Source organism: Chelonoidis abingdonii, chromosome 6, assembly GCF_003597395.2.
Source record: "Chelonoidis abingdonii isolate Lonesome George chromosome 6, CheloAbing_2.0, whole genome shotgun sequence".
NCBI lineage: Eukaryota > Metazoa > Chordata > Testudines > Testudinidae > Chelonoidis > Chelonoidis abingdonii.
The window spans coordinates 24,065,138-24,093,050 of record NC_133774.1 but is presented as its reverse complement, the minus strand read 5'-3'; the positions used below and the strand labels follow the sequence as shown (position 1 = coordinate 24,093,050).

The 27,913-nt window shown below is 40.4% G+C and overlaps 1 protein-coding gene across 1 annotated transcript in view; it reads left to right on the top strand.

Annotated features, from left to right (window-relative positions):
- The window catches only part of MTMR12 (myotubularin related protein 12), a 75,016-nt gene that overhangs the window by 4,557 nt on the left and 42,546 nt on the right, over positions 1-27,913 (top strand). Inside the window, exons 2-4 of the mRNA XM_032771264.2 lie at positions 19,733-19,787; positions 21,377-21,516; positions 27,838-27,910. Of these exons, the coding sequence (XP_032627155.1) occupies positions 19,733-19,787; positions 21,377-21,516; positions 27,838-27,910 (268 nt within the window). The remainder of the gene's footprint in view (positions 1-19,732; positions 19,788-21,376; positions 21,517-27,837; positions 27,911-27,913) is intronic.

Below are 27,913 nucleotides of genomic sequence, written 5' to 3'. Positions count from 1 at the left end.
AAAAAAAAACAATACTAAGTCTCATTTCAGGAGGCTCTGTTCTTAGAACTAATAAGGTTAGGTATAATGTAATTTTATCAGACTCCCCCACATACACTATGTGCCAATAATACTAAATTATACACTTTGAGCGGATCGAGCCTGATCTCCTCTTAATAAGAAAGAGAACAAAGTAACTGAATGGAAAAAAAGAAAGATATAGTATGAAACAACAAAATTGGGGGCATAAAGTTTGTCTAATGTAATAATAAAAAGTGCTACAGCCCACCCTGTGACACGAACGCCACATGAAAGGAGGAAATAATACTACCCTTCCTGCTTCTTATTATGTATTTTGGTCTAAAGATTCTCTGTTGTGACGTTTTATTACAAAAACTGTAACGTTACAAGTAAAATAGAATCGCAATCAATGAAACCACTGCCAGGACTGCTGGAGCAATGTCTTTAGCAGTGGAAACCCACATATACTCGTAGGTTCGCCTCAAAGGCTCACTTTTAAGGCAATTCCTATCCTTGAGCACCTGTCTGCGGTTCCCTCGTCGCCCGCTGCCAGGCTGTCAACTACACCTCCAGGTGTTGAACCTTCAGGGTCCATCGCAATGAGGTTTCACCTCGTCCTTACACAATTTATGGAGGATATCAGCACGTCGTGTTAATCGCTGGGAGCTGCTTCCTCCCTCTCCGAGGAAACTCCCTCTCCTCTTAAACCGCAAGATACTCCAACGTCATTCTCGCACCGGTCAGCTGTAGTTGAACGTGCCTTGCTCATGTCCAAGCTTCCCTGTATCGGTTCATGCAAGCGCATAACGGTAAGCGGGTCTCAAGGGTGGAGTCCCACTGGATCTTACGGTCTGGGAAAAAAAGTCCTGGCCTGACAGCTTCCTGAAACGGCCACTGTTCGAAGTGCGTGCATCATGCCTTTCAGGCATCTGTGTAACTGTCAGTGAATGCCCGGTGATCCACAGCGCTGGAACCATTGAGATACCCCCGATTAATGTCTTCGAGATGTCAGGTGGAGGTGGTGCCCAGCTGGAATGCGTTCCTATCTATTGCCCTCCCAGTTAGGGCAACCATTTGGGCAAAGCATCACATGTCCTGATTCCCAGGAGTCCGGTTGTCTGAACAGGATGCGATTAAGGGCTGCAACTTGCATCACCCTTTCCAACGGGTGACTGTCCACTCCAACCTGGTTTGGACGCTCGGTAGCTGTCTGGATTGCCAGCTTCCAAACTGCTACCACCCCGCTTCGTCCACTGACGACTAAAAAAACCGGCAGTTTCAGGTCTCTGTTTCTTGTGCTGAGGGTTGGGCGAGTCAGCCGTCCCATGAGTGGCTTTTCGATCCTAAAGTTCTGCAGCAGGCTGTCGTCATCCGCTTGCAGGACAATGTGTCCACCACTCGTACTTGTTGGCAAAGTGGCGTTCCCGCTGGCAGAGCGTCGTTGTGTATAGTCGTATCGAGCAATCAGTCCAGCGAATACTCGTAGCGGCAATCTAGCTCTTTCACTTGTAGTCTCCGTCACTTTGGGGATAGGAATCTAGATCAACTGCCAGAGGGATTGCTGGCAACATTCTATCAGCAACATTAAGCAGCTCAGGGCTCCATTTCTTCTGACATACCGCTGCTCGACTCACATGGCACAAACGGCTAAGAGGGAGCGATGCAGCACGGGTCGTTGAACTGAAGCGGAATGCCCGCACCTTCGTCCCATTCAGCACAAACCTCAGCAGCAAATTGGATGGGACGAGGTGCTCGTGTGGGATAGCTGCCCACAATGCACCACTCACAACAGCGCTGCAACTGGTGCAAGTGTGGACACACTGCAGCGCTGGTCACTGTCAGTGTGGACACACTGCAGCGCTGGCCGTACACAGCTTTACGACCACAGCTGTAACGGCCAGCGCTGCAAAACTGTAAGTGTAGACAAGGCCAAAGATAGATACTTCATTATTGTCTTTCCTGTTGAAGACCTGTATGGATGATTGATCTACTTCCTGGATCATCTAGACCAGTGTTTCTCAACCTTTTTGATACCAGAATCTAGCTTGCTGCCTTTCTAAACTGTGTCAGGGAGATCTCAGAGACCAGAGGTGGTCCATGGACAGGTCATTGAGAAACACTGATCTAGACTAAATCCATACATGGAGTTAGACTTCCTGACCTGAATATGTTGTTCTAGTAATTACTTGTCTGTGGTAGTATTCAGGGTATGCTAGGTGCTTTTTCAAATATACAAGAAGAAAAGGTGTCTCCCCTGAGGATTTGATTGAGGTACGGGTAGGAGTTTCACTCGCATGACGAGGCATTATGACACAGTTTTCAACATTGAAGGACATTTGATGAAACGGGTGAAAATAGCTATAGTGAGGGAAAAATAGGCAGTGAAGGAAGTTACAGAAGTTGCTTATAAACAAAGCCAGATCACTCATTCCAGTTTCTTTGTATCACTCCACTAGTGTAAAGGTCCTGGAAACCAGGTGGATTTGGCCAGCTGGGAGTTCTCCTTTCATAAAGATAATCCTCCGGTGTCATACAGTTGTTTTGCTGCCTGACAACCACCATTCTTGTAGCTTCCAACCAGAGGAAAGGGAAATGATTAGGAAACATATGTCCTCTCTCTCTGGCTGCCAGAATGACTGCTTAAGATTAGAGCAGCCCTGATGTTATGAAGAATGCAGCAGCCACAGTGATGATACAAAGCTGACTTTGACCAGGCTCCCAGCTTGTTTGGACCCACAAATGGACTAATCTGGGTTAATGTCTGGTGAATACTGTCAGTTTTTAACTTAATATTTTATTTTTTTTGTTTTACGTTTTAACTGCCATTTAGGGTTCTCTTATTGTTTTGGAATATCAAAACAAGAGGGAAAATAAAATCTTGTTATGTTACCCTTCAACTGAGGATTTTCATGGTCATATTTTATTCCTGTTGCCATTTGTTAGAATAGATGAGAATAACAACTGCTGCTGCTTTTCCCAAAATCTCTGGAAAAGCTGAGCTTTGAGTCTGACTAAATATAGCCCAGTCATCCTCTGCTAGAAGGGAGCAAAGGTTGATCAATTGTCTGTTTGATGTCAGCAGTCTAAGATCTGGGCCTTAATGACACACTTCTGCCCCAAACAGAATTGGCTAACTCTCTGGAAGCATGGATGAATAGAAGTGTGCAAAAGTCAGTGTCTTGACACCTCCAATCCTAGAATAGATATATTTGCCTATTGAAACTATAATAAAGAACAGAATGATCAGACAGATGGATGAACATGATTTGTTGAAGAGTAAACATGGCTTTTGTAAAGGGAAATCATGCCTCACAATCTGTTAGAATTCTTTTGGGAAGGGGTGTCAACAAACATGTGGACAAGGATAATCCAGTGGATATAATGTACTTAGCCTTTCAAAAAGTCTTTGAGAAGATCCCTCACCAAAGGCTCTTAAACAAAGTAAGCAGTCATGCGGTAAGAGGGAAGGTCCTCTCACGGATCAGTAACTGGTTAAAAGACAGAAAACAAAGCGTAGGAATAAGTGGTTTTCAGAAGGGAGAAAGGAAAGTAGTGGTTTGCCCCAGGGATCTGTACTTGGACCAATGCTGTTCATCATATTCGTAAATGATCTGGAAAAAGGGGTAAACAGGTGGCAGAATTTGCAGATGATACAAAATTACTCCAGATAATTAAGTACAAAGCAGACTGTGAAGACTTACAAATGAACCTTACAAAACTGGGTTACTGGGCAACAAAATGGCAGATGAAATTCAATGTTGACAAATGCAATGTAATCCATATTGAAAAACATAATCCAAACTATACATACAAAATTATGGGATCTAATTTAGCTGTTACCACTCAAGAAAGAGATCTTAGAGTCATTCTGAATAGTTCTTTGAAAACATCACTCAATGTACAGTGTCAATCTAAAAAGCAAACAATGTTAGGACCCATTAGGTAAGGGATTGATAATAAGACCAAAAATATCAGATTGCCTCTATATAAATCCATGGTATACCCACATCTTGAATACTGCATGCAATCCTCGTCACCCCATCTTAATAATAATAATAATAATAATTAATTAGAGTTGAAAAAGGAACAGAGAGAGGCAATACAATTATTAGGAGTATGAAACTACTTCCGTGTGAAGAGAGATTAAAAAGCCTGAGACTTTTCAGCTTGAAAGAGACAACTAAGAGCGGTTATGATATCTTATAAAATCTTGACTAATATGGAGAAAGTGAATAAAGAAGTGTTTATTTACTCCCTCACATAACACAAGAACCATGGATCACTCAATTAAATTAAGCAGCAGCAGAGAACAAACATGTGCTTCACAAACACGGAGTCAACTTGTGTAAATTGTTGGCTGGGGATTTTGTGAAGGCCAAAACTATAACAGCGTTTTTAAAAAAAAAAAAAAATAGATAAGTTAATGAAGGATTGGTCCATCAATGACTATTGGCCAGAATGGTCAGGGATACAACTCTATACTTTGAGCATTCCTAGCCTATGTTTTCCAGAAGCTGGAAATGGGCGATGAGGGATGGATCACTAGATGATTGTCTGTTCTGTTCACTTCCCCCTGAAGCTTCTGGGATTGGCCACTGTCAGAAGACAGGATATGCTCTAGATGGACCACTGATCTGACCCTGTATGGCTGTTCTTAGATTTATGTTCTTATTGTAAATGTAGATTAATTTGAAGCTTTTTTTTTTTTCTTCACAGTTATATATTTCACATCTATACAGCAGACCGTTACCACTGATTGGTCAACCACCCTATTGTTGAACAGAAGGTCTCCTCGAGGCTAGACCTTCCCCGCGCTCCCCCCCCGCCCCAAAAGGCATACAGTACAGTGTTAAAAGTAAACTACTAAAAATTTTTGACATGGTAAGGGAAATTGTTTCTGTGTGTTTCATTTAAATTAAGATGGTTAAAAGCAGCATTTTTCTTCTGCATATTAAAGTTTCAAAGCTGTATTAAGTTGATGTTCAGTTGTAACCTTTTGAAAAGACAACCGTAACATTTTGTTTAGAGTTCTGATCATTTCAGAGTTACAAATCGCCTCCATTCCATAGGTGTTTGTAACTCTGAGGTTCTACTGTACGTCCATTTTTCTCTCATTGTTTCAAGTGTTTGAGATGTTAACCCGCTACTGGCAAACAACCCGAATCCTGTTTTTCTTCAAGTGGAACTTTAGTTACAAACCCACTGTCAGTTCGAAGCCAAAGATATTGGTCTTTAAAATTAGTTTAAACTGCTTCTCCAGGGTCTCATCATAAGTCAAAATGCTTTTACCATGTTATCCCTTGTGCGTGAAATGTCCTCTAAATCTGATTTTTGCCAAGACACCATCCTCTTTCATATCACTCCTGAAAACCTCACTCACTTTTGGGACACTTAGGTTGTAATAAATGGAAAAAACTACAAGTTAGCTCTTTTCTCTAGGCCACCCAATAAATTCTGTCTTTTAGATTACTCCTTTCTCTGCGAAATTTGTTCTTTATAACAGCATCAGGAACATTGGTGACTTTGCACAAGTGTCATCCCTAATCTAACTGGGAGCCATGAAAATTCCTCTGCAATGAGGTAGATTGATTTAAATCAATTTTAATCATGTTTTGCATTTGTATTTTAGTTATTTTTCTAAAGAAGGGTTGACTTTTTCATTATTTGGCAACTGTTAAAATATGTTACTTGCAACTAAATATACCCTTTACACTAAATTTCGTTTTACTTTTTGTATAAACAAGCTTTCCTGCTTTTTTAACTCCCAGTCGGTTTCTTAACTTTGAATGAACTAGTCACTGAAGTGAAGTAATTGAATAAACTGAAAGGAAAATATTCTCTCTGCACCTGTGGAAGAGGCTATGGCTATCAAATGCTGATTTTAGTATCTGAACAAACTCTGGTTCCAAGTGTTTAGCTAGTGAGTTCCATCAGTTCAGTGGTTTGACTTTCTTTAAAACTTAGCAGCAAACATGTACTGTTCTAATTTGTGATTTTTCATTTAATGATTTTAATAGATTATAATACAGTTAGGTATTATATAATATTATTAGGTATTAATATAGGTTGTCCATTTCAAATTTTATTTTTGATATAAAATTTTTATCCATCCTGCTGAGCAGTATTGGGAAGGAAAGGAATCCTAGTTCTCATCCATAGGAAAAGAAGGTCTGTGTCCCTCATGGAATATTGTTGGAAGTTGAAGTATAGCAGGAAGGCTGTATTCCAGGTACTATGACCCTAGCTTCTACAATTCTGAGTCCACTTTGGGACTCTCTGCTGTGTGGATGATTTTTGTATATTTGTCAGGCCCCATTACAGCAAATCCATAATCCTGATCAGTTATATTGCTCCTTCTTACGCAGGGTACATTTCTTTGTGTTCAGATGTCTACAGTGATGTCTCATGTAAGATCTCTCAAAAGCCATCTGTCACTGTTCTTACAGGATCGGATGAGGGCAAGAAATATGGGCTGGAGCACTTACTATATGTACTGGCATGACAGTTGTTGCAGGAGGTTGAGAATGAGTTAGGGTTAGAAACAGAGGAAACAGAAATGTGGGCTGGTGTGGCTGGAGAGAAGAGTTGAAGAAGCAAGAAGAGCTAAATAACGATGCAGGAAAAGAGGAAAGCATAAAAAGAAGGAGCAGGCAAGGAAACCATACAGGGAGATATACACCATGATCTGATAAGATAGTGAATAATGGAGTGAACTGGGAAAAGAGGTAGACAAAAGCACTAGAGGCAGGATACATGAAAATGTTATAACTAAATACTGTAAATTGTTCCTCTAAACTGCAAGTGTTACCAGCTGCTATCAAGTCAAGGGTAGGTGTGTTCTTGAAATGGTCTTCAAATGTTAAATGTGAATAATAAAAGCAACTGCAAATACACTGTCACCAAGTCCCATTTTCTATCCAAAGAGTCTAAATTAAAATTTAAACTGCAGCATCTTTTTTTTTTTTTTTTTTAAGTATCAAATCTTTGGCAGTACAAAAATATATTGTAAATATCACTTGGGAATGAAAAGTATGGTTGTTAAAAAGGAATGTGATTAAGAAAGCTATCAGTTCAGCCCTACATTGATAGGTATAGAAGAACTGAAATTCAAAGCAAGTCTAATACTAGTGCAGTTCTCTTTAAACTGATCTTTTTACTGCAGAGACCTAGTTTTTGCAGCTCTGAAGTATTCTGCATTTTCACAATAGTGGTAGCCTGCTGGCCACGTTTACTCTTGGGTTGGAATATGTGTGTAGTTTACAATTTGTTTGTTAAAGCACTTCCTATATTGCTCAGCAACAATCTGAATAAGTCGTGGAAATATTAGGTAATATTCAAGTCTCCTAGCTTGCATTTAGTAAACATGTATTGAAGACTATCATTAGACTCTAGCACCGCACTCTCCCCCACTTCAATTTGTTACTATATAGAAATCAATAATAGAGATTTATAACTTAGCACTAGAGAGAATAGTTCTTCAAATTTAAGCTATGCAGATTTTTAGGCTTGCTTGATCCAGTTTCATTAAAATAATCTATGCTTTTTTGATTGCATCAATTCAAATATGTTCAGAGAGACAAGGTGGGTGAGGTAATATCTTTTATTGGACCAACTTCTGTTGGTGAGAGAGAGAGAAGCTTTCAAGCTTACATAAAGCTCTTCTTCAGGTGACCTGATATCTTTTAGGTTGTTTATCTCTACCTGGGCTACAACAACATTGCATATTTTAAATGTGTTTAACAGTTTTACTTACAGTAGAACCTCATAGTTTCAAACACCTCAGGAATAGAAGTTGTTTGTAACTCTGAAATGTTGGTAACTCTGAACAAAACATTATGGTTGTTCATTCAGAAGTTTACAACTGAACATTGACTTAGTAAAGTTTCAAAGCTGTATTATGCAGAAGAAAAATGCTCCTTTTAACCATCTTAATTTAAATGAAACAAGCACAAAAAGCGTTTTCTTACCTTGTCAAATCTTTTTTTAAACTTTCCCTTTATTTTTTAGTAGTTTACATTTAACACAGTTATGTACTGTATTTGCATGCTTTTGGGGGGGCGTGTCTCTGCTATTTGCTTATTTCTCGTTCCAGATGAAGTGTGTGGTTGACTAGTCAGTTCATAACTCTGGGGTTCTATTGTACATGAAGTCCTTAATACAGATTTGTGCCTAATAGTGTCACAAAACAATTGAAGATTAAGTGCACACATGCTGTAATTTATCAGTACCTCCTTTTAGGTCCTGCATTTCTCAAAGCAAGACTTGAAAAGCTGAAGTTTGGTTTGTCTAGATTTTGGTTAGGCCTTACAAGGCAAAGGAAGAATCTGAAATGCACATGTACAGCTGAAATTCATATTTTATTATTTTATTCAAATCAGGAGACCTAACACTTTCCAGACTGAAATAAATAAATTTACCAATAGTAGTAATCTGTGAAAAATCCAATAGGTTATATCTATAACAGACATTTGATAGCTTTAATGATGGTTAAGGTTGCTAAGCATTTTTAATAGATCTTTGTTTGTTAAACTAGTAAATTAATATGACATGCACATGAGTCATTGGTCTTCAGTAAGAATTTACTTGGTTTGAGAAATTGGCTTTGATTTGTGACGTGACTGTTGGAATTATATATAGATATGCACCTGTGTGCTGTAAGCTGAATGCATTGTAGAGTTCAAAAGCTTTGCAAGCAGACTAGTGCCAAATTCTTTTTTTAAACTCTCAGGAAACTAAAAGCAAAAACAGTAATGTTGTAAAACTAAGCGTTGAAATATGATGATAGCAAGAGTTCCATCCTGTCATGTTTGATTAGCAACATTGCATAGTCTGTTCTTTTTTTCTTCATGGTGTGTTCCATATACCTTGATAAGTAATATACTGTGACTTAAGGCTCACATTTGACAAGGGAAGGCATTGAAAATACTATATATGAGCATTATGACAATTAACGTTTAGCTTTGGAATAACTTTAGCTTTGTAATGTTCTGACTTAAGTGTTGTACACTTTACTTTGCTTTAATGATCTTGCGTGTACTATAGCATTAATTACAGATGAATGCTCATTCTCTCCTAACACAACTCATTTTCATAGTTTTTGCAGTCTGGAATATCCACTGCCATGTACAAATAAGAAATTGTGGGAGTTTTGACAGCTCTTTTTTTATCTAGCGTACATGTTCAAAGCAGTCACATGCTTGAGAACTAAATGAGTCTTAAGTGACCTAGTTAGACTCCTTGGTTTCCATCTTCTTGTTCAGTCATTGAAGCATATGTTAGATCAGTTATCTTTGTCCACTTTTCTTTGAGGTGAGAAGTGCCTAAAACTTCATTAAATATAAAATCTGCCTTCAAATGTGCTGAGACTTCCCTTTTTCCCCACTCCTCACTCTATCCAGACTCAATTTCCCTGTCTTAGATGACTTCACTTGAGCCTCTATTTGTTCTTAGGACTTTTGTATTTTGGAGATGCTGATATTATGTAGGGAGTTTTCGGTTTGTTTCTTTCTTCTTCCATCTCTCCTTCCTTCCTTTACATGTAATTCTTGATTTTGAATATATGAAGAATCTGGAACTGTGCCTCATATCTTGTAGGTTATCTCTGCATGGGCACACAAACACCCTCTCCAGACTATCTGTGATCCTGTTTTTTCTGTGCTTATGACCTGACATCATTGTCCATCTCCCTTTTGCTTTTTCTGGGTTCAGCCAAAAAGTTCTCTGAACAAAATTCAAGTTGCCCTAAACTAAAGAATAGCCTATTGATCATGAAGAAAATCATAATAGAAGCAAACATGTCTAGACTACTAAACACAGTGTATTATTGTGTGCTGCACAAGAGACAGTGAAGACAGTCCCTGCCCAGATCTTGTAATTATAGAATGCACAATCTGTAAATATAATGCCAAAATAAAGCCTGTTTACTTTTCATAGTAAAATCCTTTCACTTGCAGTTCAAAGCAACCTTTCTGGCAGGTCAGTGTGCGGTCACATGTCCCCAGAGTGTTCAGAGTAACCAAAGACACTTTCTCTGCATGGTCTGAATTTTAAAGTTCAGTATCAGGTCTCCTGTATAACCTGACTAGGGCTTCCTCTGGACAAAACACATGCTACTACGTCTTTCATTTTCTTTTAACCTCAAAACAATCTTAATGTTTTCCTGATTCATACCTGTCTGAACATAATTCTCTCCCTTCTGTAAGTCCCCATTTTCAGTGGATCCTTTCCAATAAACATTTCTTCTCCTGAAGAAAATTACTGCTATGCCTCAGGATCTTCCTGACTAATTGTTAAAGTTAAACTTAGCAAAGTAGTTGTTTGGGGAATTTCACATTTTCAGGACCACTATTCTATCTAGTTTTTGTTTGTGAACAATTACTCATAGGCATAGTTTGACTTCTGTATTTGCGGGGGCAGCATGTGGGGATTGGTAGGGGGGATCTGAGTGTGGGGAATGGGACTTGGTGGGGTGGCTCTGGGTGGGGATTCAGGTATGATGGGACTTGGCAGGGGGGTCTGGGTGCAGGAGTGGGGCTCGGCAGGAGGATCTGGGTGCAGGGGGGTTCTGGATGCAGGAGGTGGGTCTTGGGGATTCAGGTGCAGGGGAGCTGTGGGGGGGGTTTCCAGGTCAGGGGGGCGCTCTGTGGGAGTGGCCCAGATGCAGGGGGTGAGGCTTGGTGAGAAGGGGATTCAGGTGCAGGGGGCTCTGTGTGTGTTGGGGGGGGGGGCGTTCTGGATGCAGGTGGATTGGGCAGATGTCCTACAGTGACCCTTCCCCCGTGAGGCTGAAGAGTGATGGGGGCAGGAAGCAGGGTGGGTTGTGGGTAGAGCTGCCTCCAACCAGGGAGTTTCCTGTGGGTGGGCCCCAGCTGCTGTAGGGGAAGAGGAAGTCCCATTTCCCCCACCCCCTTAGCAGTTGAGCCAGGCTGAATTCCAGTTCCCCTAGGAGTAACTCAACTGGGCTGTAGACTGCACAGACACTTGGGAAGCAGCTCAGCTGCCTGTCTCTCCTTGGTCTCTGCTGTGCTGTCCTGCCCTCCCCTTACACAGAGCACACCTGGCTGGTGTCACTGCTCCCCGACCCATGAACATTGCTCTGTGCCTGCCTAAGGGGCTGGGTAGGGGAGAGAGCAGAAACTGAAGGTACTCTGTGGCTGCTAGTCAGTTTCCCCATGTGGGTTGCGCAGTTAATCAATAGGAGCAGCTCTCCTGCCCTCCCCATATGTGGACCATGTTGGGGAAACTGCCCAGCAGGGTACAGAGCTCCTGGTCTCACTACTAGCCCTGCCCTACATTCCTCTGCAGGGAGGAAGCAGGGCTAAGGGAGAAATTTGGGCATCCCCCTCCCAGTGCATTGCTTCTGCAACATATCCAGTGAGGGTACGGGGGGCTATCCACCCCCCCCCCATCTCCACCCATGCAATTACTCCGTTTATTCACACTGTTGTACTGGTTGAATGCAAACTAGATACACAGTTGTGCACCTTGTTTGAGACTATCCTTTAAAGTCATTCATTGGTTTAATAGTTAACATGCACATTGAGATGACTAGGGACAGATCTCAGCTGTTTCAAACTAAATTTATGTTAATTTTCCAAATGCAGACTGATGTAACTTCCAGCCCTAAGGACTTAAAACTTTCTTAATTCTTAAATTACAGTTTGTAGTCTATGCTTAAAAATTAGATCGACTTTGCTGTGTTGCTTGGAGCTATGAAAGTTTTGTGCCCTTAGCGCTGTAGTTAGATCTATCCAACCCCTGGTATAGCTGCAGCTAGGTCAACTGAAGAATTTTCCGTCAACCTAGCTACCACCTCTCAGAAAGCCACATCCATGAATCAGTCTATCTGCAGACCATTTTTGTGGCTCAGATGCAGATACAAATTTTGTATTCACATGGGGCTCTACTCATGTACTTTGTCCTTTGTAAGCTTCGTTGTGCTTCTTTGAGACAGCTGTTTTGACAACTCATAGTTGTGATAGCTTTTTTTTTTCTGACCCTATTGATGTCTTTGAAGGAGAAGCCATGGGCTAAGAACTACTGAATGGAATGGAACACATGAGTGAAATACTTGTGGTGGTCTGACGTATTGAAGAGGCAGGCAAATGGACTCTGCACAAGCTAGAGCCTTTGCAATGCTTCTGTATGGATTGCTCTGGCCAGGAGGAAATTATGCTTCCTAGAAAGTTGGAGATGAAAGAAGTTACTCTTTGCCACTGGTGCTACCTGGTTATTCAGGCCTGTTACTAAGACTCCTAGGCTGCATATCGCTTTTAGTGGAGGAAGACACCTTTGAGAGGGAAGTCAGTGTCTTGACTAGTTCTTCAGAATGTTTCCCTCTTCCTACAAACATCTCTTCAGTTATGCATTGTCGTAGCTTCCTACTCAGATTTGAACCCTAGCATTCATAAACTGAGAAGCTAGCATGAAACCTTCTAAGCTTAATTTCCAGCTTAGATCTGATCTCGCTGCCACCAGCCAGGAATTTCCAGGGCCTGACTCTCTCTCTGGTCTCCCAAAACCTTCTCTGGGGGACCCCAAGACTCAGAAGCCCTGAGTCTCACACCAAAGGGAAAACAACCTCCTCCCCTTGTCTCCTCTTTATCTCATCCCCAGTTCCCCCTCCCTGGGTTATCCTGGGCGATACTGTACTTAAACTCCTTGAATGCAAACACAGAGGGCAATTTACCTCCCCTCTCCTTCTTCCCTGAGCTATGCATTCAAAACTAGGTATTGCTACACTTGGAATGTACACGCTGGTTTACACTGTGTCGTACAGCTTTGAGAACAGCGCTGCAGTTGTCCCACACTCAAGCTACCAGCCTTCAGTGTACCACATTGCAGCATGCCAGCGCTTGATGGTGCATGTGGGCACGCTATCCACGTTCAAGGCTGCAACGTGCTTTTAAGAAAGGGTGGTGGAAGTGTGACCAGGAGCGTCGGGAGACAGAGAGAGGGATTTTTGGAGGACCTGCGAGCTCCCTGCCTTGCAAATTCTCCAGTCCCCACCCCTTCCTCAACACTCTTAAATGTAAAAAAGGCTTCAACAGATAAGCAGCTTCTCCGATGGACTCCCGTCCCCCCTGCCGCTGTTGCTCCTCAGCAAAAGCTGTGAACATTCCAAACCTCCACTCAGTCGCTCCTGAGCAAAAGCAGCTGTGTTTGTAGCTCGGGGAGTACCTTCCGTTTTTTTAACAGGAAATTATGCATACCTTTAATACCCTTTGCCAGATAACAGCCTGTGAATGTCCACCTGAGAGCAGCGCTGCATCACTCAGCGGCGGGATTCGCTACACCGTAGCAGACCAGGAACAGCCAGCGCTGCAGCCAGGAATTGCAACCTGGTGAGCTTTGTAAGTGCTAACCACCGAGTAAGTTGCACGTTGTAACCCCTCCAACAACGCTGCAACTTGCAAGTAGCCAAGCCCTGCAGCTAACACAAGAATTTTCCCCCCTCCCGTCTTCCTAGGCCAACCAAGAAAAACCTCAACAGGGGTTTTAAAAGAAAGCTTATATAAAAAAGAAAGAAAAACATAAAAATATCTTCTTATCAAGGTGACAATTATGCAGAGTCAATTGCTAAAGAAAAATATGAATAAACAGCCTTATTCAAAAAAGAGATACAGTTAAACATTCCAGCACACACAATAAATACAAACAAAACCAATAAAATCCTATTGTTTGCGACCTTTGACTACCAAACTGGAAACTGAAGATGAGAAGCTTACAGATAAAAAAATCACCTCTCATAGCTGAAGCCAACAAAACAAAAGAACCAAAAAAATTCCCTCTCTAGCTCTTTGAAAAATCCAGTTTCCTGATTGGTCCTCTGGTCAGGTGTTTGGTTCCCTTTGTTAACCCTTTACAGGTAAAAGAAACATTAACCCTTAGCTGTCTATTTATGACATGCATGGATTTAGTGTTAGCCCTTTTATCCAGATGTCATGGAAGGCATTGTGACATCCCTGTGATGGTGTTAGTTATACCTGTGGAAAATAATGCAGCTAAATATGTTTATCATATTGTTGACATCTCACTACATCTCCAAACAGTGATATGGTAGATATTAATAGGATTGTCCAAGTGAGGTCTTTTGGGGAAGAGGAGTAGTTGCCCAGCACTACATTCATGCTCCTTGATCATTATCTGTTAGGTTCACTTCCTCTGGGGCACGTGGCATTGACCACTGTCAGGAGACAGGATACTGGGCTGGATGGACCTTTGGTCTGACCCAGTATGGCCATTCTTATGTTCCTTTTGTAGAGAAATTATTTCAATCATGATAATGCTGTAATATCTATCCCAGTTATGTCCTGTAAGCAGGTTGGTTACTAGTTTGTGCTGTGTGTCAAAAAATATCTGAAACCCAATTAAAAGGATTTAGGATATTGGTAGATGTCTTGATTCCTAACTGTCAGGCTACTTAAGCACTGGAATAAATTGCCTAGGAATCTCCATCATTGGTGACTTCTAAGAGCAAATTAGACAAACACCTGTCAGGAATGGTCTAGATAATACTTAATGATGTGATTGCAGGGGACTGGACTAGATGATCTCTCGAAGTTCCTTAAGTCCTATGATTCTATCTATAGCTTGGCTGCCACCACTTGCTGACTTTGGCTAAGATAAGTGTCACTGGAAAGCTAAATTTATCTAGGCTTTGCAAAAAGATCTCAGATTTTACTTTTGAACAGATATGTAATAAAGACAATATCTAATTTGCAGTTTGTAGAACTAGTTAGTTTTCACAAACTGTACATTATGAATAATATCCATTCCTTAGTGGAGCTCACAGGAATTGGTCCTCATGGGCAGCACTTGATTGAATATGCTTTATTGACTGAACTCTAGCTAATCAACCAACTAGGTAGTGCAAACATCTATAGTGTTAGGAAAAGGTAATCTGATCTTCATGGGCTTTATCTTCAAAACATTTATCATTTTTTGTGAAAATATAAATGCTTTTCTGCATCATAGTACTCCAGGTGAGGAAACTGCACTCATACATATGCTACAAGACTAAGGGCTTGTCTACATTTGACATTTATTGCGGGTTAACTTACTTTTCTTTAGTGACTTGTGTCCACATACAGAATCTTCTAGTGCGAGTCATCTGGCATTTTAAAGTACGTTATTGAACCCACTTAAAAAACCCACTTCCAGGGAAGTGGGATGAGAGTACCCACCACAAAGGAGGTGTGGATACATCTCCATCCTGAACAACTGTTGCATATCTGCCAAGTCTTTCCACTTCTGTCATACACAGCTTTGCCTGTTACCTGGATTGTTGTTTTGTTTACTTATATACCTGCTGCTTCTCCAGGGTTATCCTGAATGGATGTCACTTTCCTGTTTAAAAGCTGGTGTGCAGCCATGTGCTGTCCTTTGTGGTTCCAGCTCGTGGGGATTCACATACCTGTTATGACTGTTCAGTCATTAGGAGTATGTCCTGGACTTTGTTGCCCTCTGGAGAGTGGAGTGTGTACAGGCTCATCTGAATTCTAGCCACTGCAGTCAAAAAATCCCAGAATGCATAACAGTGATGGAGCAATAAACCACAAGATGTCCCACCAGAATACCTAGTACTTATTTTGAAACATTGCTGTGCTGTGTGGCTGCATTGATACAAGGAAAAAGTACCTTAATCATCTTAACAGTGCAGCGTGTGTGCACTGCTTACATCACAGTTATTGCAGATAACAGATACACAAACTCCGCAAAAAGTTTCTAATGTAGACATGCCCTAATGCTATTCCCAGTCTAACTGATGTTCCTGGAGGTTCAGGCTTCCGAGGCTGTTTCACAGAGAACTCTATTAAAGCTGGAATGAAGGGGAAGATGTCTGCATTTGATATCATCCTGCAGCACGGGCTGATTTTTTGGTTGATTGGTATGGAATTGCCAGGGTTGTTTTTTTTTTTTTTTTTGCAGGTATAACAGCTGTAGTAGCTATTCTTCATTCAAGAAATTTTGGGTTGCTTTGGTTCAAGGACTGCAAGCAATCTTTCTGTACTGGGAACTATCCAGAACCTGAGATGAAACAGCAAATCCATAGAGCCCCAACAGAAAATTCCATAGTTTCTCAATCAGTTCCTATGAACTATGACTGAAACAAGATAAATTCTAGCTGATAAATATGAGTTTAAAGGGTTAAGATGACTTGTTGGAGGTTGCCATTTGTCTAGGAACAGTTAGAGTATGTCTTTTTTCCCCTAGGGCCATCAGGCAAGAATAAAAGGGTAGCTCCAAAATAAATGAGAAGGAAGCAGTAGATTCATACACAAAGTACTGGATTAAAACATTCTAATATTCAGAACTATAAATCTATTTTTAATTGTCACATGCTGTCCAGGCTTTTCAGAAGAAGATAACCTGCACTCTGAAAAATGTGCCTCTATTCCTCTCCAGCTTTTTCAGTCTAATGAAAAAGTCTAATGTGAAAAAGTCGAATGTAAAGGTCAAGCTCGAGGTGTTCTGGGCCAGGGAATAAGGCTAAAGAAAAGGAGACAGATAGTCGCTTCTTGGGACGCAGTTTACCTTAATATAAAATTCCTGCATACTAATAGTTAAGACCCTTGTGACCCCTTGAGTATACAACATATCTGCTGAAGTTGACCTTCAGAGATGTTTCTTAAAAATGAGCTTGTGCCCTCTTTCTACCTGATGTAGAAGGAAGGCCTGACTTGTTTGAAAGTGTCTCTTCTTGTTTTTTCTTATAAAGTAAGGAATGTAAAGTCTGGTCCTTCCTTATTTTCCAGGATATTGTTCTGGATGTCTGAGATGTGTATTTTGAACTCATTCCTTAACTGAGAGGGTGAGAAGATTTAAATCTTTAGCAGCTAAACAATTTCTCAAATTTTATATCTGTTTATAGCTGAAATTATCATGGTATCAACCAGACTGTTAAACTACTTGTTAACAATAGTTGTCACACTCAGGTGTGTTACCATTTCATACCAGGTTTCTCAAGCAGATGCAACTTGAATTTCTAATGCAGAAAACATTCTTTGGGGAAAACCTTTCAGGTTGCCTTATAAAAGATGAAAAAGGACATTTTTTTTCTTTGTAGATCACCTTTAACTAAAAAGGCCATCTTGTTTTGCCTGCTTCTTTTCACAGGACTGCAGCTATACGTTTAAGAGATTCTAGCTGATCCCTTTTAAAGGCAGTCTCTTGTAAGTGTTTCGTTTTGTGTTAACTGATTGATGTAAATTTTCAAAAATTCACTGGTGTGTTCCCATTGATTTAAATGAATAATTTTTTTGGTCCTAATTTTGCCAGCTACCTGCTAGTGAGCAGCAAGTAATCTTTCACAGAATAAACTAACATTCATAGCCATACAGTTTTGAAACAGAGAGTTCTTTTAAATAGTCTTAACTGTTATGTATGTTAGACTGCTGAAGCCAAGTTTAATAGGAAAACATTGATGTTTCTTTTAAAAATAAGCTCATGTTTGTCCATCAGAAGGGGAAGCTGACTGGTGTGTGCACATGAACTAAGCAAACAGGAATTGGAGAGTTGGCTGTGCATACATGTGTTCTGAAAAATGGGAACTGTAGTTCTTCATCAGTAATAGCAATAGTCTCGCCGATTGGTGAAGCTTCAACAGTGGGGAGAAATAGTCCTCCTTTTTCCTTATGTCCGTGCATGTGTGTGTGGAGGTTTGATGCAATGTGATCTGGTTTAGTTAAGTACTGGAGTTGCTACCTGTAGACAAACTTTGTTGGTTTAAAAGCACTTCTGAATGTCTGAACTCTTCAGTTTCATTTAAATGTTTTAAGCTTTCATTCATGATTATATAATAAATGCACACAAAAGTATCTGTTGTTTTTCCCCTTCTTCTGTTAGCTGTCGTCTTCTGGCTTGAATTTTTTTTCCATGATTGCCTTACCTTGCTTTTTTACAAGGATGACTACCTTTTCTGTCTTCTGTCCCAGCACTCAATACTTTTTGCTGCTGACCTGCAAAGGATTCTTGGTATTTTGTTTTGGTATGTCTACACAGCAAAGAAAAGCCTGCAGCTGGCCATGCCAGGCAACTCCAGGATCCTGTAGCATGGGAGGGTTCCAGAGCTCGGACTCCAGCCCCAAACTCGAAAATCTACACAGCCCCTCAGCCAGAGCGCCGCAAACCATAGTTGGCTGGCAGTTTTTCTTGGCTGTTTAAACATACCCTTTGCCTTGTTAGGTGCTGATAAATAACTTCACCATTTTGCATGTAGGTTCTTTTGGGTCTGGATAACCAGTATCTATATTTATATGCGTGTATATAAGTTTTTAAATTTGCCTTTGTTCCAGGAGATATTTCTCTTCCTTCGTGCTTAGCTTGACAAGACTCGGGCATACTGTTTATTGTTCCCTCTTATTGTGACATTTATTAAAGGTCACAACTGGCTTTCTTGGTTGTCACAATCTCTTGTTAGAATACTGGGCACAAACTAAGCTTAGTTTGCAACAGCTGTAGTTCCTTGGGTTTTCCAGGTAACCAGTAGTTCTCCACGAGGGCTCCTAATGCATGTTAGGTAAAGCTGTTCATTGTGACTCCAGCGGGATGAGGGGGCATTCTGAACTGCCTGAGCAGGAAGGATTGTGTTCTTTGATCTTGGGAGGCTACAGTAAAGTTGTACTAATCAGGCTGAGTAGCACTAAGGCTAGTGTAATTAATCTTAAGACCTTCTCTGGGAACCTCGTCTGGGTTGTGCTGTGTGTGTGACTCTTAATTGAAATATGCCATGTTCAGTGTGTGTTAAGGATTTCTGTCTGAGCTTCTGGAGTCACTTTCTGCAAGATCTCTTTAAAGTGACAGTGCTTTTTAGGTGTAACTTACATATTTTACTCGTTTGTTTGTTTGTTACATTATAGTTGCTAAAATATAAAGCTTCATGGTAGTTGAAAGATGCTACATAACTTCAATGCTAATGCTATAGTTCTGACAGATTTGTCTTGTATGAAGACTGTAGTGGATGTGTAACTTTAGGAGTGGGGAAGTTACAGAAACTAAATTTTACTCAAGAAATTTCTACCTTCTTGTGCTGTTACTTGTGCTAAAGGTATCAATCGCAGTGATGCTTGCTTTTTGTTTAATATCTTTTTTACTCAGTCCTAAACTGGATACTAGTTTGGTTCCCAGTACAGAGATTTAATCTTCATTTTAAAAAAATGTGTGGTTTCACATTATGGGTGCCAGCCACCAACTTAAATATCTAAGTTGCTGGTGGACAAATAACCTTTAAGAACAACTGCCAAACTGTGTGTGTTTTAAAAAGGAAAAAAGTCACACTTCTACCTAGAATATTTTTTACCTAAAGTTATTAATAATTGAAATATCAGACGGAAAATATCTCTTCAATTTTACTTTGTGTTTAACAGCATTCTTATTCAGATCCTTCACAAACCAAGAGAGTAACATCTTTTTTTAAATTTACAAAATTACTAATATTGCAAAGACTACTGTAAAACTACAAATATTGCATGAGGTGTTGGGGCCTCATCTTCTAGCTCTGTTCTGACATTTATTTCAAGTGGATGGTGTCCTTTTAAATGTCCCTTTCTCTTCTCTCTTGCAAACTGAAAAGTTTATAACTTTTTTTTTTCCTGCCTCTTGAACAGATCAGTGCTTTGCAGATCCCTGAGGTAATCTAGTGTTTACATTTAAGAAAATCATTCTGTAAATGGTACTAATGTATTAAAGTTCTTTAGAAAGGAACAATGACTCTTCTTTTATTTTGTTTTAGGAAATACACAAAAAGGAACCCATAGAAAAGGAAGTAAATCTTCACCTGTTACCAGGTAACTGCTGTGTTGCATTGTATTTTGAATTTAGAATTCAAAATTATGTCTTCTCATGAAGATGTGGCTATATAAAAATATTCTCGTTTGTTTGGTGCAGTAGACGCTCAAGAGACATCGGTATCTTGAGTAGTAAAATAGTGGATGTGAGGTAAGTAACCATACAGGCTGAATGTTCTGTTTGCATCTGCATGGATTGTTCTAAAATGCAAAATTGGTATTTCTGTTGGACCTTGAGTGCTGTGTTTATAGGCGTCCTGCATGGGGAAGAATTGTGCCCATGTTTTATGTTTCTTTATTTTATAAAGAAGACTTAGAAGGAATTGAGGAAAATCTCTCTCTCTCTCTCTCTCATATTCATATATATATATATATATTAGAAATTTAGGTCGTGTTTTGGCTGGAAGCCTGATTGGAGAACTAGTGCAATGACCTCAAGAAAAGAGTGCAAGTTGAGCTATTGAAAATACTTTTAGTTACAGTTCAAAATTACTCTTATGCTTTTTTATTTTACTATTTTTATTCAACTTCAGAAACTAACCTTTTAGATAAAAAGCTTTTGGTAAAGATAATCCCTTTCCCCTTTGATTTAAGATGTTAGGAATCACAGTAAACATCTCTGAGATATTCCAAATGTTTTCCAACAAAAATCGGAGAATGTAGCAGTAATAAAATAAATTCAAGCCTTAGCATTCTCATAAAGATGTTAGCAAGGGCACAAGCCCAACTGTTTAAAACTTTTTAGTCCACTTTTAAATCTTTCCTGTGTCCTATAAAAAGTCAACAAAAACAGTTGGAGTTAGCATTAAGCCTGGAGGTCAATCTTTGCATGTGGGGTATAGAGCTTAATTCTGGCCATCACAGATCCATAATGACACTTACAAATGTGATATTAAGCCCTTGGAATGTCCTCTGTACCTGCAGAATCTGTATACTGTTGGTAACCTATCAAATGCATGTCATGATTCCCAAACAAAACAGCATTACGATAATTAAGGGTGTAGGTAGAAATTGATGCAAAGCATTAGAATGCTGTAAGTTACAAAAACTTGACACTGAGAAAAATTTATAGTTGAGAGTTGATTTCATGAAAGGAGTTGGCTTTAATCTCCCAAGACACTCAGTGAAATCCTTGTCTATAGCACAGGGAGGCAACATTACTTTACGCTTCTCCAGCAATATGCCTCCAATTTGAACCTGGAGCAGCCACTTAGATTGGACCCATCTTTACATCCAAACTCAATATACTGCTTAGATGTAACTGTCCACAAGGGTACAAATTGTATTATGGACATTTGTCTATTAGAAGTTAAGATCAGCAGTTCATTTCAAAGGCTATTGATCAGGTTTGGGGTTTAAACTTGAACCAGTAATCTAAAGATAGAATGTCTAGGTGAGAAGACATATGTCCCATGATCCATTTTCTCTGATTTTTCTGACACTTCTGTGACATGGTAAACTCAGCCAGCCAATGCATAGGAAGTTTGGACTCAGAGTCAATGCTGAGTTGGAGTTTGAAAGATGACTTTGTGTATTAATATCTAGAATGTCCCATTACACTGCAAGCTAAGACTGTTTATTTCAATCAGGTGAATTGCTGCTCTGTGAGGCAAACACAGTATTAAAGTGTGTACAAGAAGATGGGTCAAATCGTGGAGCCTGCGGGAAACTCATTTGCACAAACTTCAAGATTGCTTTTCTTGGTGATGAATCTGCTTCGGATGATAATGTAGGAAGACAAACTTCATTTGGCTAAGTCTTGTTAATGTACTTCTTAGTAGCAAGTAATATACACTGCTTCTATGCGCTCTTTTTCCTCCCCTGGTAGAGAAATGTTATAAAGAAATGAAATGGAAAGCTTTGTAGCAAGCCTTGAGCACCACAAACTCACTAAACCCAGTTTGTACATTCACTGTCCCTGCAGGGCCCTCTGAGGCACTTAATGAGTAGCAACAGCAGTCATGACAGATAACTTTTATTTCTTGAGTCCATCTCTTCTGTGAGAGGTCACAATTTTCTCCTCAAAAGTACCAAGGGTTATGTCACAAAGAGTCAGAACAGAGTGCTGTGATAAAACTAGTGCTGTCCTGTTTCTAGGTGAAGTCTGTCTCTAGTTCTTGTGGTCTGTTTTAGAACTACTACCACGCTATTGAAAATTGTTCCTGAGAATAATGCATTTTATATTATTATACTCCTAAGTTTTAGGGAAAAGATTGAGTCTATGGTTATTACAGGTGGGGATGGGTTTGACTAAAAGTGTTCTTTTGAATAGATCAATGCAAGCCCCTGTGGGCACTCTTTAACAAATTTAAACCTGGTTTATATCCTTTCCTTGTGAGTTGGTAAGGAATCTTTATAGGTCAAGTTTAAATCTAGGAGTGTCCACACAGGGGCTTTTACTGGTTTAATTAAATCTTAAAAACACCTCTTTAGTTAAAAACAAAATACATCTTTATTTAGACCCATGCAACTTGTAATGTAAAGTCTAGACTTAGTTATTTATCTGGCCCCATTACAGTAGTGTTTGAATGCCACACAATCTTTTTATCCTCAAACTCTTGTGAGGTACAGAGCTATTAGCCCGGGGGTCTCAAACTCAAATGACCGCAAGGGCCACATGAGGTCTTGTGAATTGGCCCAAGGGCCACATCACTGACACCCCCACCCTCACTGCCTCTGGCCCTGCCCCTACTCCATCCCTTCCATGAGGCCCTGCTCTTGCCCTGCTTCTTCCCACTCCTTCCCTGCTCCTTTCCACCCCCTTCCCCAAAGTCCCCACCCCAATGCTGCCCCTTCCCTGTCACTACGGGGGTGCAGGTGTGGCAGGGTCTCAGGGCAAGAAGTTGGTATGTGGGGTGCAAGAGAGGTGAGGGGTGCGGCAGGGGGTCGGCATACAGGGTGCAGCAGATGGCTCAGGGCAGGGAGTGCAGGAGAGGTGCGGGGTGTGGCAGGGGCCTCAGGGCAGAGAGTTGGGTGTGGCAGGGGGCTCAGGGCAGGGAGTTGGGCACAGGAGGGGTGCAACGGGGCTCAGGGCAGGGAGTTGGTTGCAGGAGGGTTGTGAGGTGCGGCAGGTGGCTCAGGGCAGGGAGTTGGGTGCAGGAGGGGTGTGGGGTACAAGCTCTGGCCCAGCACCACTTACCTAGAGCAGCTCTGGGGTGGTAAGGCTTAAGGGAGCAGTGTGGGGCTTGCAGCGCCACAGTGGACAATCGCACGGGCCGCAGTTTGCCCACCCCTGGCCTGAAGGTAGACAGAGGGGCAGGGAGGTGCGGGGAGCTTGGCGGGCCGCACAGAAGAGCCTTGTGGGCTGCATGTTTGAGACCGCTGTATTAGCCCCAATGTACAGATCCAAAACTGAGGCTTGGAGGAGCCTGGTTTACACTACAAAGTTAACTTGACGTAAATTGTCTTGCATCAACCTATTTGTGCATGTGCCTGCATGCAAATTTGTGTCCTGTTGATGTAAGCACCTTGTTTTACTGTGTTGTCGTAACCACCTCCTTGAATAGCATGGAGCCCTGGTCAACCTATTGAGGTCAATGCAGCATGAAGGTAAACACTGCATGACCTGTGTCAACTCTGACAGTTGTTCAGCAGCTGTCCCACAGTGCAACAGTTGTGAACTCCACTGCCAGAGGTCATGGAAACTGGAAGCCTTCCCCCTTATCCCTCACCATTCCCCCAACTCCCAGCATGTATTTTTTTGAAATGCCTTTCATGATTATGCCCCTTTGTTGTGGGCAGTTGGCCAACCAATCATGCTGGCCCCATACCTTAGCTGTGCTTCTGCCTGGAGTAGACAGGAGGTGTTGGATCTCCTGGGCCTGTGGGAGGAAAGAGGCTATGCAAGCACAGCTATGGACCAACGGTAGAAATGTAGATTTCTACAGTCAGATTGCCTGGGGTTGTAGGCAAAGGGGTACAGCAGGCATCAGCTGCAGTGCTGCATGAAAGAGAAGGAACTGCAGCAACATGCCACAAGGCAAGGGAGTCCGAGAGATCTGTGCTGAGCTGCAGACATGATTCTTTAATAATGAGGTATATATGTTCTTAAAGGTGTGTAGTGGGCCTTCACTGATATCAATATGGGTGGGTTAGGGAAGTGCCCCCAGTGATCCACCAGTGCTTGCATAACCCTAGAAAAATAGCCTTTTTTGTACTCTGTGGTGTTGCCAATTGTTAGAGTGGGATTGCCACTTGCTTCTCCACAGTCCAGGCTGCTCTCATTCTGGTGTGTCTGCCCTGGAGGGGTGGAACAAGCTTGGCACACACACCCAGGAATGTGGCCTTTCAGATTTTCAAATTTGACAGCCACTGCTCAGCATTCCAAGGCTATGTTATGATGCAATCCCACCAGTCACTGCTTGTGTCTCATGCCTAGAAGTGATGCTTTGCCATCTGCACTTGCTGCATGAATGCCACCAATAACCTTGATTTGTTTTGGTCTTTTTTTTTTGTTTTTGCTGTGTGGCTCAGCAAACTATCCTCCAGTAAATCATCATGTCCTGTGGGTCTGCAAATACAGGAGAATTGTGCCTCCTTTATTTGTAATATTAATGAGAATAGTGCAGAGCTCTGCAGGCTCCATGCTTCTGTCAGTAATGGGAAGGACCAAAGACTGGCAATTTTAGATATAAAGTAGGACTGTCAATTAATTGCAGTTAACTCATGCAATTAACTAAAAAAATTAATTGCATTTAATTGCAGTTTTAATTGCACTGTTAAACAGAATACCAACTGAAATGTATTAAACAGTTAGGATGTTTTTTCTACATGTATTGTATTCTCTGTAATTGAAATCCAGGTGTATACTTTTTTATTACAAATATTTGCACGATAAAAACAATAAACAAAAGAAATAGTATTTTTCAAATCACTTCAGTAGTGCAATCTTTGTCCTGAAAGTGCAACTTACAAAGGTAGGGTTTTTGATTTATTTTATTTTATTTTTTTTTTTGGTACATAACTGAAACTTCAGAGCCTACAAATCCACTCAGTCCTAATTCTTGTTCAGCCTATCCCTAACACAAACAAATTTCTTTACATTTGCAGGAGATAATGTTGCCCTCTTCTTATTTACAGTATCACCAGAAAGTGAGAACAAGCATTGGCATGGCACTTTTGTAGCCAGCTTTGCAAGGTATTTATATGCCAGGTATGCTAAACATTAGTATGCCCCTTCATGCTTTGGCCATCATTTCAGAGGATGTGCTTCCATGCTGATGACACTTACTTATTTAAAAAAAAAAGCCTTAAATTTGTGACTGAACTCTTTGGGGAGAATTGTATGTCCCATGCTCAGTTTTACCTGCATTCTGCCATATATTTCATGTTATAGCTGTCTTGGATGGTGACCCAGTACATGTGTTCTTAAATGGAACGACTTTCACTGCAGATTTCACAAAATGCAAAGAAGGTACCAATGTGAGATTTCTAAAGATCACTACAACACTTGTCCCAAGGTTTAAGAATCTGAAGTACCATCCAAAATCTGAGAGGGATGAGGTGTAGAGCATGCTTTCAGAAGTCTCAAAAGAGCAACACTCTAATGTGGAAACTACAGAACTTGAACCACCAAAAAAGAAAATTAACCTTGTGCAGGTGACATCTGACTCTCTTAATGAAAATGAACATGTTGGTCCACACTGCTTTGGATTCTTATTGAGCAGAACCCGTCATCAGCATGGATGCATGTCCCCTGGAATGGTGGTTGAAGCATGAAAGGACATATGAATGTTTAATGCATCTGGCACGTAAATATCTTGCAGTTCCGGCTACAACAGTGCCACGAGAATGACTATTCTCACTTTCAGGTGACATTGTAAACAAGAACTGAGCAGTATTACGTCCTGCAAATGTAGACAAACTTGTTTGTCTGAGCGATTGCCTTAACAAGAAGTAGGACTGTGTGGACTTGTAGGCTCTAAAATTTTACATTTTATTTTTAAATGCATTCTTTTACATAATTCTACATTTGTATGTTCAACTTTGATGATTAAGAGATTGCACTACAATACTTGTATTAGGTGAATTGAAAAATACTGTTTCTTTTTTTATAATGCAAATACTTGCAATCAAAAATAAATATTAAGTAAGCACTGTGCACTTTGTATTCTGTGTTGTAATTGAAATCAATATATTTGAAAATGTAGAAAACATCCAAAAATATGAAAATAAATTGTATTTTGTTATTGTTTAACAGTGCGATTAATCACGATTAAGTTTTTTTAATTGCTTGACAGCCCTAATATAAAGTGTGAAAATTATGGCATAGGGATGATATTATGGGATAGAGAAAGTTGCATGTTGAGGTCTGACCTTCCAGCGTGAGTCCTTTCTTTCTCTCAACGCATTATGAAATGTTCCCAAAAGGCATTATGCCAGATGGCAGCACATGACATACTGGGATACCTACCCATAGTGCTTTTACATCAGCCTAAGTGCTCTTGGTGAGTACCTGCTGCATCGCCATAAGCAGCCAAATATGCAAATGCATGAGCGATATAGAGGCTTTGGCACCTGTAGGCCAATGTAACTTGCGTCGACCAAAGTTTGTAGTGTAGACAAGGTCTAAGTGACTCGCCTATGGTCATGTGGGAAGTCTGCGGCAGTGCAAGGAACTTGAACCAAAGTCTCCCAAGTCCCAGTGTAGTGCCTCAACCACTGCACCATCCTTTGCAAGATGTGTAAATCAAGGTATTGTCTGAACAGGTCTTGCATAGCTGTGGAGAAGCCTTGATTGAAGCTAGCTAATTCTGGCTGTTTACAACCTTCTTCCTATTCTCTTTTTTCCCCCTCCAGTCCAGGAGAGCTTCAAAATAGTCTAGGGAATTGACAACTTCCCTATAACTTAGTTTGAAGAGCTCACAATCCAAGTAAAGTGGGGATGGCCTTATGTTTGTACAATGAGATCGCAATCTTTGATTGAGCCTTTGAGTGCTCCAATAATACAAATAAATAATCCCCATATTGGCTTTGAAAATCTCAACTGTTACCTTTTTGTCACCTGGAATCTGGTAGGAATGTTAGGCGTCTCTAGAATGTGAATAGCTGCATGACATATGTTCAGTGTCTCTTGTAAATTAGACATATTAGGCAATTGAGTTCATGGCGGGGGGGGGGGTCAAATTTTAATTTAAAGTTAGTACAGTTAAAAACATTTATTTGGAAGACTTACACTTGTAACAGTCAATGCCAAAAAAAAACAACTTAATTACTGCTATGCTTAATATATAGAAGCAACAGAATGCATCTGCCAAAGTGACTTAAAAATTATACTGAACTTAAGCAGGTTTCACAGACCAGTGTCTTTCAGTGGCGCTGGAACAGAATGACTTACTTTTTTTTCCAAATAATCTGAGGTTAATCTAGGAACTGAAGCACGGAGTTGGTGTCTGAGAACAGAAACCCAAGGTTATTTTAGATCTATTACTCAGCCAAACCCTCCCCCCAAAATTATGTACAGTTAATGTTATGAATTAAACTCGTTGAAGCAAGATTTGAATCTCGTGTGTAGTGTTTCCTGTAGTAGTGTAGTATAGTACACGTGATATGCATGGCAATACATCAGACTAAGATTAAGCCCATTCTGAAAATTAAGTTCTAGTCTAAAAAGTGACTGCAAAGCTAGCATGGTTTAATTTCAAGTTTGTATAATTGATTTCTGTAATAAATATGCTCGGTTGACAAGCAAAACTCTCTAACGATAAACCCTGCAAACTTGTATGAGATTTGAAAACCACTTTGGGTTTTTGTACTCACATCACTATCAATAACGAGTTCTGCAGACTAGATTTTGCCTGCCTTTTCAGATATTGCATAACTTAAAAACTACCAAACAATTTGGAGCAATACAAACTAGTCCAATCTCCTACTCTTCCTTTGAAAAGCCAATAAGTAAAAAATAGATATTTACTTGTCACTAAAGTAAATGTATCTTTCCCGAATACATAGGATATAGTTCTCAAATGAGAAGGTGCCATTATTTAGTTTGACTATAATGGGCTTTATTGACAGGAATTTTGTATAACATGAAATGTCTTGTCTTTTATAGGAGCCAGAATTTAAGAATAAGATCATAGGAGAAAATGACATAACTCTGCATTGTATAGACCACATTTATGGAGGTA